Source organism: Cibotium barometz, chromosome 54 (genome assembly GCF_041138505.1).
Source record: "Cibotium barometz isolate CiBa-2024 chromosome 54, ASM4113850v1, whole genome shotgun sequence".
Classification (NCBI taxonomy): Eukaryota; Viridiplantae; Streptophyta; class Polypodiopsida; order Cyatheales; family Cibotiaceae; genus Cibotium; species Cibotium barometz.
In genome coordinates, this window is record NC_141099.1 from 19,933,939 (window position 1) to 19,948,828 (window position 14,890).

General features: G+C 44.6%; 1 protein-coding gene across 2 annotated transcripts in view; it reads right to left on the reverse strand.

Moving 5' to 3' along the window:
* LOC147607922 (uncharacterized) overlaps positions 1-11,691 on the reverse strand; it is a 75,085-nt gene extending 63,394 nt beyond the window's left edge. Inside the window, exon 1 of one of the 2 annotated variants that reach the window (XM_086789770.1) lies at positions 11,347-11,691. In XM_086789770.1, the coding sequence (XP_086645896.1) occupies positions 11,347-11,433 (87 nt within the window). In that variant the 5' untranslated portion in view covers positions 11,434-11,691. The remainder of the gene's footprint in view (positions 1-11,346) is intronic. The other variant, XM_086789771.1, reaches the window with a different exon arrangement.
* Between the last annotated feature and the right edge of the window lie 3,199 nt (positions 11,692-14,890).

The following is a 14,890-nucleotide window of genomic DNA, read 5'->3' on the forward strand; positions in this document are numbered from 1 at the left end:
TGCGACTTCTAGCTGTTGGAAGGTTGGCGATTTCGAGCTTGTGATCTATGGCTAGAGCGTGCCTTGGATTATCCCGTAAGTGGAAGCATGGGTAGTTGAAGCGCCATATATAGGGTGTGGTGGCACCTTGTCATAGTTATCTCCTCCGGCCGGTGTTTTGGGAGGCAGCTCACCGGGAGATGGGAGCCCGGTGGAGGGATGCTGCACTGCCCGTTGGGGGTGTTCGTGGAGCTCGATGGTGATGCGTCTCCTACGTGCGTTAGTCTTCTGCTGTGCATTCTGACATGGTATCAGAGCCCGGGCGTGTGTGGTCTTGGCGGCTCAGGCGTGTGTGGTCCTGGGCAACCCCCTCGCGCCTCGGTGGCTTGCAAAGCCTCGAATCGAGGGAGGGTGTTGGAAGGTTGGCGATTTCGAGCTTGTGATCTATGGCTAGAGCGTGCCTTGGATTATCCCATAAGTGGAAGCATGGGTAGTTGAAGCGCCATATATAGGGTGTGGTGGCACCTTGTCATAGTTATCTCCTCCGGCCGGTGTTTTGGGAGGTAGCTCACCAGGAGATGGGAGCCCGGTGGAGGGATGCTGCAGTGCCCGTTGGGGGTGTTCGTGGAGCTCGATGGTGATGCGTCTCCTACGTGCATTAGTCTTCCGCTGCGCATTCTGACACTATCCTGCTGCAACCCTTTGATTTTTGCCTTTCCTTTCTCTTTTCTGTACATCCCCTTCTAAGTGTGTGAATGTGTGTGTGTGTGAGAGAGAGAGAGGGTTTGTTTGCTCGTCGGGGCTTTCTTCATGGAGCCTGTGAAGGCTTTTCAAAGAGGCGACCTTAAGCGTCGCCAGGTTTTGGTTGATGATGCGCCTACTCACTGCGTGAATCTGGAATTACAGCCTTTTTGCTGATACCTTGCAAGAAGGGTTTTTCTGAAATTCAGCAAGCTTGGGATGAGCCAAAGCCGGCTTTTCGTGTTTCTATCCCGGGACAAGTCTTGTATACTCCGGTAATGAGTTTGGCACAGAAAGCGGTTGTGATGTTCTTTCCAAGCCGCATCCCTAATGCGGGGGATGTTGCACAGTGGATTAAGTCTTTGCTTATAAAGGATGCTTTGTTGCAGGCTGTTACAAAGCTGCCCGTGGTTTTTATGAGATTATTTTTACTGAGCCACAGTATAAGCAAATCCTTTTGGAGAAATCTCCCTTGTTTTATGGTCGCCAGTTGGTGCATGTTTTTCCTTGAATGCCAACCAAGGATTATCAAAATCTTATCAGACACAAATGCCCGGTTTGGGTGGAGCTGTTGGATTTGCCTTTGTATTGCAGACCTGCATTACCGTTCTTAGCCGAAGCACTGGGAATGTTGTATGTCCACCTCGTTCGAATGGAAATGTCAATCGTTTTTGCGTGCTGTGGGACACAGATAAACCCACTCCTCCCCATGTGGCGTTTCAGATTGATATGCCTGGTATGCCCTCTCAGGAGGTCTTTTTTAAACTCAAATGGGGAAATTTTGCAGGCTCCTGCTTTATGTGTGGAAAGTTTGGTCACATGCAATCTGATTGTCCCCAAGTTTTGTTAAAGCCTACACCTGCTGTCCAACCAGTAGACCCTCCCTCGGGTCCCTCACCACCCGAAGCAACTGAGAAAGGGAAAGCTAAAGTATCTACCCCGCCAGTCAAGACTTGGGACAAGGGGAATGGTGCAGTTAAGGCTGCTGCTTCGTCAGTTGGCAACTACCAAAGAAACCACTTAAAGCCAGGCCAGTGGTCAATAGGAATTGGACTGAAACTCCTTCTACTTCCTCGGAGTCTATGCCTGATGATGGATTTGGGGTGGGGCGACTTTGGTCAGCAGTGGTTCAAGGAGCTGATTCATTGCATCCATTATCGGGTACTCATGTTTCTGCTCATGCCCCTATTTCTGACCTTCCGGAGTCATGGCCCAACCTAGTGCAACCATGCAGGTTGAGAGTTGAATAGTGGGACTTTCTTCCAGTTTGTACATATGTATATACTGCTCAAATTGTGATATGCAGCGGAAGTCTTTGTATTGGAAGATCCTGTCACACAAATGCTCACACCGTCTTCTGTATCCTGAGTTTCGTGAGTTTAGCAATCCATTTTAATACTTCAAACTTTAAAGAGATATGAGAGAGATATGAGAACTGTACACCAGATTGGGTCCCGAATTACCCACTGAAGGGCCCCCTATCCCGATAATGAGATAGTATTTGCTTTATTTCTTTAGAGAGAATGACTGTGGACTGTAGATAAGCCAAACGCAAGATCTCGGAGGATCGGAAGCCTGACTGAACTGTACACGGCTGTAGAAACACCTCGATCAACTGATCTCGAGCCTATGCACTCTTCCCAAGGGCATGAGGAAGGGCTGCACACCTGAGGCTGAGAAAAGGAGATGGACTGTTCTAAGCTATGTTAGAATGCTGTAAATGCTTATGAATGTTGTGTTACCTTCACCAGAGGGCTGGTGTATGACTGGATGATGTACTGAAGGCTGAATACTGATGTAAACTGCTGTAGGACTGAAAACGCATGGAAGGACTGCTGGAAATCTGCAAACGCAGGGCTGTAGAGCAGCTTTCTGGCATAGGATTGAGGCTGGACTGAAACGCAAGTTGCAGGGGCTGCTACTGGACAGAAACGCAGATCTGTTGGGGCTGAAGATCTGTAAACGCAGGCGGATGTTCATATGGAGAAAACGCAGGTGTCTTATGCTGATTTGGGGCTGATCTGATGCGCTTATGGCTATAGGGACTGCTGAATTGCATGCGTTGGAGAACCAAGGTTGGCTGAAGCAAACTCAAGCTCTCCAAGGGCTGGATGAGACTAGTCTAGTGCTAAAGGCAAGGGAACTCCTAGGGCTGAGAAGGAAAGCTCTTAGCTCTTAGCTGAATGAGGAGGAAAGCTCTTAGCTGAATGAGAAACTAAGCCCTTTCCAAGCCTATTTATTCTAACTAGAGGCTGGTCAAGTTGGCTAGTCATTTATTTAATATAGTTTATATTTATAAATGACAATAAATGCTAAATAAATACTAGAAAATATGGAAAAAATACCAGATAAATCCTAGTAAATTCCCTAAGGCTTCTGGGATGTTCTAAATGATGCACAGGCATATGAATGCATATTATGCAGGATGCAGAGTGCTTTCTGATGCAAACCCTAAGGCTTCTACTGACTCTACATGCATGAATGATTCTCTCCAAGTGGGTTAAGGGACTTGACTAACTGACTGACCCGCTAAGGCTGAGGAATGACCTACGTAGCTCGTGCCTGACTTATCCTGGACTGAGGATGTACAATGGGGTCACAGCGTACGACAATTATCATCCTATTGGGTTCTAATACTGTACAATTGTTGCACTGCTGATGATGAGCCAGTTTGTCACCATGCACTGAGTGCAGAGTGCATGTGACATTCCCTCCTGCTTAGCTTGGCGGCAGGTTCATGGCTTCCAAGTAGTCCGCCAATAACTGGGGGTACTTCTGGAAGAACTCCTCGTCTAGCCATACGGCTTCGTGGGTGCCTCAATCTAGGAATTTCGTATAGAACTGACGTATCCGTCGACCGGAACCAAGCTTCCCATCGATGAAGAAGGATCTGCTCAGGCTCAATAACTTCTGCCTCGTCTACCATGTCTTGTTCATCTTAAACATCAAACACTTCTAGACCAACATATGGTTTTAGCCAAGAAACATGGAAAACATCATGCATTGTCCAACTGGCAGGCAACTTTAACTTCATTTGACATCTCGTCTAGACTTATTTTCCTGTCTGCTATATGCTTCCTAAGCTTTGGTCAAGCGGTCCTTGGCTGACTCAATGATCTCGGAAAATGCTTCTGTGGTTTTATTAGCCTCTAAAGATGGAGACACCATTCTCGTCAAAAGAGAAGAAAAACGGCGACCAAAGGCTGCTTCATATGGAGTCCCTCCGACATTGGATGAATGAGTGTCGTTCAAGATAGCTTGGACCAATGGAAGATAATGTTCCCATTTGGACTGTTGGTCATGACAGTATGACTTGAGAACATCAAAGGCCAACTGGTTATAAATTTCTGTTTGGCCATCTGTCTAGGGATGAAATGCACTAGACAACTGCAACTTAGTTCCGAAGTTTTCTAATAATGCCCTCCATAAATGCGAGGTAAACTTGGAATCTCTATCTAATGTTATAGTGCTAGGCAAACCACAAACTGGATACCAATGCTTGAGAAACAGACGGGCTACGTCCTCGGCTGTGGCCGTATGCTTGCATGGGATGAGCATGCAGAATTTACTAAAGCGATCCACAATGGTAAAACATTGAACTGTCCGAATCCGGGTTCTCGAAAAAGATCTGGGCATCCTCGAGAAGAGCGGAACGCTTTTTCCGAGTAACACAGAGACGGTTCTTGTAGCACAACCACCCGTTCTGTACTGAATAGTGGCCAGGCTCAGAATTGAGGGCCAAAATGTACTTAGTACCAAACTCAGGGGAGTCGACATATTGGTCTTTCATACTATCTAAGTCCTTCCCCGTGATTCGAGAATGGTAGATTCTTGGACTACCTGGATGCTGGACTTTCGACTGAGAGCATCTGCTAATGGGTTATGCTTACCAGGGATGTATTCAATCATACCTCCAAACTGTTGGAAGATTTGACTCCACCTGGCCTGTCGATCACTCCACTGGGCACTTGGCATAGTCTGAAGCCACTTAAGTGCTTGGTGGTCTGTTTTCACTGTGAAAGCCTGTCCACAAAGGCTGTGACACCTGTGGCTTAGTCTGTATGAATACTAGACCAATGCTACCACCAAGTGACTGCCTCACCAGTGAGATGGGGAGCCGCTAAGTGGACTTTGTCTTGAGGGTCTGTGATCCTAGCTAATGGAAAATGAGCATTAAACTTATGAATAAATTGATTAACTGATGAATGATCACACTTACCATCATACTTACTGAAGTTTGGTTGACTGCGAATGATGGTGGTTGATGCTGCTGCGGACTGCTGGGCTAGTGACACCTATGACTGGGGAGACTGAGGAGAGCTGCTAATACCTCAAGTGTATGGCCTCCTTTTCCCGTTGGTGCTCGAGTAACATACGTTCTCGATCAAGCTCACGTTGGTGTTCCCGAGCGGCGAGTTCAGCCTGACGCCGGTCTTCGTCGATCCTGCGTTGGGCTTCCTCATAGTCCCGTCTTTCTGCTTTTTCTCTTTTCCTTCGGGCCTCATCCTCTCTCCTTTGTTGTTCCATCTGAAAGAAGAGGGAGATGTAGTCGTGTGCTGCTGGAGGTGTAGAAGGACGTGCTGCTGCTGCCTCCAAGAGTTGGAGATGCTCCATGAGCAACTGGTTCTGAGCTCTAAGAAGAGCTATGGTGTCTGCTGTAGGCGGAAGAACATGGTCTCCTTCAGGGGAGACGTCTTCCGGCTGATGAGTACTCTCTTCTGTAGACATGATGCTGAAGTCGGTGGTCGTGCCAGAACGCAATCTAACCATCCAAGGATGCCCCCACGCTAGGATACAGTGTGTGTGGACAATCTGCTCTGATACCAATGTGATATGCAGCGGAAGTCTTTGTATTGGAAGATCCTGTCACACAAATGCTCACACCGTCTTCTGTATCCTGAGTTCCATGAGTTTAGCAATCCATTTTAATACTTCAAACTTTAAAGAGATATGAGAGAGAGAGAGATGAGAACTGTACACCAGATTGGGTCCCGAATTACCCACTGAAGGGCCCCCTATCCCGATAACGAGATAGTATTTGCTTTGTTTCTTTAGAGAGAATGACTGTGGACTGTAGATAAGCCAAACGCAAGATCTCGGAGGATCGGAAGCCTGGCTGAACTGTACACGGCTGTAGAAACACCTCGATCAACTGATCTCGAGCCTATGCACTCTTCCCAAGGGCATGAGGAAGGGCTGCACACCTGAGGCTGAGAAAAGGAGATGGTGGACTGTCCTAAGCTATGTTAGAATGCTGTAAATGCTTATGAATGTTGTGTTACCTTCACCAGAGGGCGGTGTATGACTGGATGATGTACTGAAGGCTGAATACTGATGTAAACTGCTGTAGGACTGAAAACGCATGGAAGGACTGCTGGAAATCTGCAAACGCAGGGCTGTAGAGCAGCTTTCTGGCGTTGGACTGAGGCTGGACTGAAACGCAAGTTGCAGGGGCTGCTACTGGACAGAAACGCAGATCTGTAGGGGCTGAAGATCTGTAAACGCAGGCGGCTGTTCATATGCAGAAAACGCAGGTGACTTATGCTGATTTGGGGCTGATCTGATGTGCTTATGGCTGTAGGGACTGCTGAATTGCATGCGTTGGAGAACCAAGGTTGGCTGAAGCAAACTCAAGCTCTCCAAGGGCTGGATGAGACTAGTCTAGTGCTGAAGGCAAGGGAACTCCTAGGGCTGAGGAGGAAAGCTCTTAGCACACTGAAGACTGAATGAGAAACTAAGCCCTATGCAAGCCTATTTATACTAACTAGAGGCTGGTCAAGTTGGCTGGTCATTTATTTAATATAGTTTATATTTATAAATGACAATAAATGCTAAATAAATACTAGAAAATATGGGAAAAATACCAAATAAATCCTAGTAAATTCCCTAAGGCTTCTGGGATGTTCTAAATGATGCACAGGCATATGAATGCATATTATGCAGGATGCAGAGTGCTTTCTGATGCAAACCCTAAGGCTTCTACTGACTCTACATGCATGAATGATCCTCTCCAAGTGGGATAAGGGACTTGACTGACTGACTGACTGACCCGCTAAGGCTGAGGAATGACCTACGTAGCTCGTGCCTGACTTATCCTGGACGGAGGATGTACAATGGGGTCATAGTGTACGACAATTATCATCCTATTGGGTTCTAATATTGTACAACTGTTGCACTGCTGATGATGAGCCAGTTTGTCACCTCTGCACTGAGTGCAGAGTGCATGTGACACAAATGCATTACATACAATGTTTAGGCCTCTTATCACATGTCACTCTGCACTGAGTGCAGAGTGCATGTGACACAAATGCATTACGTAGAATGTTTAAGGCCTCGTCATGTAAGTAAATGGAGGCTAGTGTGGGATTACATTAATAGCAATAAGCCGCATCATATAGTGTGTTTGCAGGAGCACAATCAACACTCCTTGGCGGGCCGTGAAGGATATTTTGCTGGGTTTTGGATTTTCGATGCTGGTTCTTCTGCTTTCTCAGGTGTTGCTATGCTTTTCATCATGAGTTGCAGCCACATGTTGCATACAATGATCCGCAGGGCCGTTTCCTTGTCGTTCAATGTATGCTTAATGGGGAGATTTATGAGTTTGCCTCGGTTTATGCCTCGCAAACTTCTACTACACGAGCTAAAATGTGGCACCGTTTGACAGCCTACCCTTGGATTGGACATGCTTTTCTTTGCCAGGATTTTAATGATTCACCTGATCCACGGGACAATAGTACGCATCGGTCTCATATACTCTTAAGGGATTGTCACGCTTGGGGTCGTATGCTTGATTCCTTGCACGCTTGTGATTTATGGCTACATCTTATGCCAGGTCTCGCACTGGCTATACTTTCCATCACAATGCTCTCACTAGCTATTGGGCTTGATTGGATCGATGGTACATGTCAAATGCAGTGCAATTTGATGCTTTTACATGCGCAATGAACTTGGATTTCTTGATGCGCTTGTCGGATCATTTCTCGGTCTGTATGACATTGCATTTTGGTCTACCTCCGTAGGATGTGCCACTACCTTGTAAGAGGCTCTTGTTGGTTATTAATAGTTATCTCAAGCATCAGTGCTTCCAGTCCATGGTACATGGACTCATTGATCGCCTTGTTTTACATGTTTCTATCAATGCCGACTAAGCATGGGATCGTTTTTCCATGGGCATGCAAGATATTATCCGAAACTATGGCAAATGCTACATGGGAGGCTTACGAACTCGGGTGGCCAATGCTAAGTCTCAACTACTGCAGCTTGCAGATCTTAGTCAGCAACGTGCCCTTTCTGCTACTGAGCAATCCTGCCTTCAATCCGCACATCATTGCTTGGCTGACAATGATAAACATAAACTCCACAAATGGCAAGTCTGTTCTCATCATAAAACATTGCAGGATAAGGGTTGCTCCTCTTAAGGCTTTTTTCAAAAGCCTCCACACTTCCCAACGTATGCATTCCCTTCATAGGGTGCAACGGCATGATGGAACTTGGACTAACAATAAGCAGCAAAACTTGATGGTGTTGTCCAACAGTATTTTTCTAATTTGTTTGCTGCTCCTGGACCCTCCACCTCAGATGAAATTGCAGCACGTGATGTGTTCTTACGCCGAGTGCATCCTATTCTCTCCGTGGATGAGGCAAATTTGTTAGAGACGCCATTTACTGATGAGGAATTGACAGTTGCCTTGGCCCGATTGGGTCGCTTCAAATCCCCAGGATGGGATGGGCTTACAGTTGAGTTCTTTGTTGAGTTTTGGGATGATTTGAGCCCTGTTTTACTGCACATGATTAATGATGCCTGGCTTTCTAGTGTGATGCCTCTCTCATGGAAAAAGAGTTTACTGTGTTTGCTCCCTAAAAAACCGTTGTGTGAACGTCTATCAGATTGGCGTCCAATTACTCTGATGCCAGTGGTTTATAAGTTGATTTCTACGATGCTGGTTCTCCGGCTGTCCCACATTTTATATGTTGGTTTGTATCCTGCCCAGTATGGTTTTGTGCCTCGCAGGCAGATTCTTGGTAATATTGCTAATACTTACATTGGGATAGAGTATGCCAAATACACTGGTGAGGATGTTCTTATCATGCAGGTAGACATTGAGAAAGCTTTTGATACCATTCGATGGGATTTCATTGCAGCTGTTCTCGCCCAGTTGGGCTTCGGTTGTTGCATGCAACATGTGGTGCATTGGCTCTATGCGGATGGCTTTGCCCGCTGCCTATTGGCGGATGCTCTTTCTTCCTCTTGGGCATTGGGCCGCTCCGTCCAGCAAGGCTATCCTCTCAGTGCCTTGCTATATGCTATCGCCACTCATCTGTTATTGCTATACATGGATAATTTGGTTTCGAAGCAGCACTTGCATGGAATTGCTATTCCTGGGGGGGTGCCTTTTGTTAGCCAGGCTTCTGCGGATGACTCCTTTTTCTTCTTGCGCAATTCTCAGTCAGATCTTCAGCAGCTTATGCAAGCCCTTGATCTGTATGGTTTGGTGGCAGGGTTAAAAGTTAACTTTGCAAAATTGAAACTCCTGCCTCTGCATGAGCGTGACTGGCATCATTTCTTGTGGCCAAGCCTCTTGCTCCCTCCTGATCATGTGGTGCGGCATTTGGGGTACCCCATTTGTTGGCAAATTTCCTTGCCACAGGAGAGGCAGTGGGTGCTTCAAAAGCTTTACCATAAGCTGGACTACTTGAAACCTTCCACTTGGCCACTTCATGTTCACCTTTGGATTGTCCAGTCCATCATTATGGCTTTTGTGCAATTTTATTTGCCGCTCATTCCTTGGTCGCCTTCGGACATTCAGCAGTTTATGTCCAGAGCGATAGAATGTCTTTGGCGTCTTCTCAAATGCAGTTATGTTTGCACACCAAAGATGCATGGGGGCTTGAACATCCTCAACATACATGTTCATGTGCTTGCTCGCAAGGCAATGCTCTTGCCTACTTTCTTGGAATAGCGTCAGCCCTGGACACTCATGCTTTCTCACTTGTTTGCCTCTCTCAGAACAGCAGCATTTGGGCACTGGACACCAGCTATCCTAGATGTTATTTTCGGAGATTTTCAAGGCCGCATACATGGCTGTCCTTTTTCTACCCGCTTGATTTCCGATTGGCAGTAGCTTTTGGCATTGCCCTCCGGAACCAAGCAACTCGCTTCGTCAGCAGAGTCTACATTGGAGTCGGGTCTTTGATTCCCCTTTCGCACTTTTTCAGCTTCGTAAGGCTTATTTTCTGCATCGCTCTGGCATTTCTCTTGGGGATGATGTAGTGGATGACAGTGACTGCACACTCTTTTCCACAGGCCTGGACACGGTCTCATCTAGGGATGCATCACCAGCCTATATGGAATGCTATCACTGAACCTTTCTAACCGGTGCCTCCCATGTTTTCTCCTCTTCCACTACTTGATTGGAAGTTTGATCGGGGGCTTCTAGGTTATTCCACTTTCTCTTTTGCCGATCTCTATCTGTCAAAAAAGCCTACCCTCTTCTTCTCCCGCAACCATGGATTCAGGAGCATGGCAATCGTGCTTGGCATTTGGATAGGCCGCTTGGGTGGTGGAAAACGTGTCTTCATCGTATATGGAAAAGTAAGCTTCTCCTCAAGCAGAGGGTCTTTCTGTGGCGATGTCTGGTGGGGGCCCTTCCAATGGGTGTCCTTCTGACTACCCGATGTATTGTCTCCTCGGTTCGCCCTACTTGTTCACATTTGCACGAGACAGTTCTACATCTTCTCTGGGCTTGTCCTACCGCTTGAGATTTCCTGGCTCGTTTGACAACTCTTCTCCATGCCCGGTTTCCCAGCCTAGCCTTTCCTTTGGCAGCCACTTTTGGCTTTTTGGTAGATATCCCTCTACCGCCGATTATGCTCTCTTTTTTTCGTGGTGCTGTTATTGGGCATTATGGAGTTTATACCATGCCCGCAACACTCAATTGTTTGGGCACACTTCAGTGGATGTCTTCGCCTTTTTCAGATTTTCCTTGCTCCAGTCTCTCCAAGATGCCCACTTTCTTGGAGACCTTTCCACGGCTCAATTGGAAGTGTTTTATCACTATTTCTACTTTTCCATAGTAACTGCTCCATGTTGGGGCAACTATGAATGTACATTGCATTTATAATGAAACAGTGGTTTTCATGGAAAAAAAAAGTGTGTCTTAAAAGATTTGCGACAGCAACAAAGCAAATAAAGATATATTCAACCACAGAAATTCAGATATTGCAGATAATGAATTGGGGCTCATGAAGATTGTGTGTGTGTGTGTGTGTGTGTGTGTGTGTGTGTGTGTGTGTTGGGTGGGGTGAGGTGGAGTGCGGGGTGGCCCGGGTGTGGGTGGCATGCAATTGCTTGGGCTAAAGGATGAAGATTATGTGTGTGTGTGTGTGTGTGTGGTGGGGGGGGGGGGGGGGGTCGGTGGGGTGGAGTGCAGTGGGGTGGGGTGGGTTGGAGGGTGGGGGAGGCATGCAATTGCTTGAGCTAAAGGATGAAGCTCTTGAAGGATGAAGATTATGTGTGTGTGCGCGTGTGTGTATGTGTGTGTGGGGTGGAGGGTGGGGGAGGCATGCAATTGCTTGAGCTAAAGGATGAAGCACTTGAAGGGCACTGTGAACGGGAGATTTTCATACCTGGCGGTTGCAGTCTTCCCAGTTTTCGTAGACCCCTGGCTTGTTGCCGACCCCCACCCCATAGAAGTTGTACTTCCTCTTCGGCATCCGATCATATGGTAACACCCAAGGCTTACACTCAGAACAGTGTGAGAGACACACTAACAGACATATATGTCTAAAATAAGGGGCTGCCTTTTTAAAGTGTGAAAAGTGTGAGAGACACACTAATAGACATATATGCAGCAAAATGAAATCTGGACAAAGATGGAACTTGTTGAAGGCTATGATGTTTGAGGTAAATGGCAAGGGTTAGACTAGAAGGATAAGCTATTTTCTTGTGCTCCTCTGACAAGATCAGCTCTGGCTAAGATGTTGAGTAGTAAGTGGAAGGAGACCCTGACTTTGGACTTTAACAGTATGGGAAGGATGCACTAGAGTTTCAAGAAACTTCTTGCTATGCCTTGGGATATGGTGGACTCATAAGTTCAATCCTCCTTTTGATTAAACTTTTAACTGCATTGTGATGGAAATTATAATGAAGACTTCAAAATCATCTTGAGAGAAATTATCTTTAGTGCATGAAAAATTATTGTATGAACCATAAATATGCATCGATTAATTTGTAGAAGAAATAAACATGCCAAAGAAATAATCGTGGTGATGATAAATATGCATCTATTAATTTACTGATGCAATGACATCAATTTTGTAATGTATATTCTTTAAACATATGTCAAGGAAAAAAGTGAAACATGTTCCTACATCTATAGCCTCAAACACTATCTTTCATAAATATACACATTGAAAATTGTGAAAGTTTGTTAACCACTTTATAAGTTAACATGGTTTTACTTGCCCTGCCTATCGTCGTAAGGCGCTTTGTCATCTTACCCATTTAGCAAAAATCCATCTTTTATAAAACGAGACTGGACTTTATAAAGCAGCCTTACCTTGATTAATGCCAAATGGGGAGTGACAAATTCCATGTACATAGATGTTGAAGACTAAAACTAGTGCCAATGGACTATGTTTAAGTTTTGTTGAGAGCCTAGTGTTAAAGTTAATAATTTGTATAAGTCAATTTTGACATTAAGAGATACATATTCATTCCCTTGCAATAGAATACGTGTATCTCCTATTTTCTACTCTTGCTTGCATGTGTTTGTATTCTATTGGATTCTTGCATCTTGGTTTTATTTTATTAGATTCTTATATGCTAGATGGTTTGGTTGCTTAAATAGGTTTGGTTTGGTTTCTTAAATAGGTTTGATTGTAGGCTTCTTCCTCTCATTAGCTTCTTCTCCATCCACCTCTTGTGAGAGATAACCACCATGAAGGCCATTCTCTTCTTGCATCCATCTAGGTAAGAGAGTTCTTCCTTCATCTCTATAGCCATGGAGCATTCCAATGTGACAACAAAGTGAGGATGCGATGATGGGGACATGCTAGCACTCCCATCTTAGGAAGTTGCATTTCAGTCTCATAGGCTACGGTAATCTCTGAGCATATTTTGCACTAACGACATAGAGCCTAGGCTCCGTTTTCTCGTCCATTCCAAGCTATTGGGATCACCCAATATTATCTAGTGTTGATTACTCTGAAAAACATATGGTTATGGAGTGTTGGATGTAGTTTTCATTTTGTTTTGAAGCCTATTTGCATTATTAGGTCATTCTGGTTTCATATTAGAAGGGAAAAATCTTGATTTCTTCTATGATTTTCATGATTTTGAAAGCCCCACAAGGCTTTCAAAATCAAATTAAGAAATAGCTTAACTTTTATGAGTAGGAGTGCAATCCACTCCAAAAACATAATCTTTGATCTCTATTTGGTGTGGATTAGAGTGAAAAGTTGATTTATATTCATGTATTTCATAACTTTTCATGCATTATTGGAATTGATAGCTTAGAAGCTAACTGGAATCATTATTGGAATTGGTAGTTTAGAAGCAACTAAAAGTAAAAGTAATAAAAAATGCTTAATCACATGAACATACATCATCAATCAAGATTAGGAACCTTAATCATCCCCCTCCCACATGAAGTCCAAAACATCTCCAAAAAAAAACTCTAATAGAAAACTAGACTAAACCATTTTTAGGTTCGGAGACGTGAGCCTATAGTCCTGTAGAAATGTAAATCTAGTAGACATGAACCATAAGTCTACATATGTGAGCCGTGAGTCTAGAGGTGTGAGTCTACAAACATGAGCCAATAAACGTGAAGTCTAGAGGTTTAGTATACCAAATATTATATGAGCCTTTTAAAACTACCTTGAAGGCTTGAAAGGACACACCTACGCATGTCCTAAAAAGATTTTCCTATCATACACAATCCTTACGAGTAACACAAATTCCAATAAAAAATCTTGTTCTTTATAATAATAAGAGCATTAAGTACAATTATTGTCCAATAGTTATGCTCACCAACTTTCTCATAGGCCCGAAGCTCCATGCACTACTTGAAATCCATGCCCAAGTAGGCCTATTTTGTAAAATCAAAATTTTATTTCATTAAAAAACACATGAGCCCAAGTAGGTCTATTTCATAAAAGTCAAAAATTAATTTCATAAAAAATCCGTGAGGCCAACCAAATGTAAGCCATCTATCCACAAGGCACGAGACCATAAGATGTGAACCAACAGGTGTGAGCCTAGTGTTAGTGTAGGAAAGCACCCATAGACACGACTACCAACACCTAGGAATAATTGGCCACACTAAAAGATGCCCATTAATGAACTTCGAGAGTTATGCTCATGATGGAATGTAACACGACACATCAAAATAGTTAGTTGTAAAAACCTTATTGTATGACATTGAAGGCAATGTGTGGTTAACATGTATTGTGGACTAGAGATGTTAACCAAATCTGCTATTAACTAAAGAGTCATGAACAAGAGGTTAACTTAATCTATAATGTTGTTGCTCTTACATGTGTTTTTTGTAATGAGTATCATTTATTATGTGTTCCATTCAGCTCTTGAGCACCTTATGTATATGTCTAATTAGAATTCGCCTTTATGTGTGTGCTAATCCCCCTCTATGTGTTGATAGCTATCAACCGCCAACACTTTTGGCATGCTCGTTCGAGACCAAGCTACACATAGTACTCATTAGGGAGCCTTATGATCCTAGTGGAGGAACATCCAAGGTGCTTATGGTGGCAGTAGATCTCCACCTCGATGATGGTGCCAACCCCTAAAAACAAAACACATAAACATAACCCCCCCCCCCCCCCCCCCGGCGAGCTCTACGATGACACTACAACCATGTTGACCACACAACAACTTGATCATTCCATCACCCTGTTCCACAACAAAAGGTTAAAACAATTCAACAAGATCACCCCCTTGAGCTCTACCATGACACTGCAACCATGTTGATCACACAACAACAACTTGATCATGCCATCACCCTACTCCACAACAAAAGGTTAGAATGATTCAATGAGATCCACCCCCCCTCAATCACGAGCTCTATCGTGATGATGCAACCGTGTTTACCACACACTAACTTGATCATGCCACCACCCTGCTCGACAACAACATGCTAGAATGATTCAA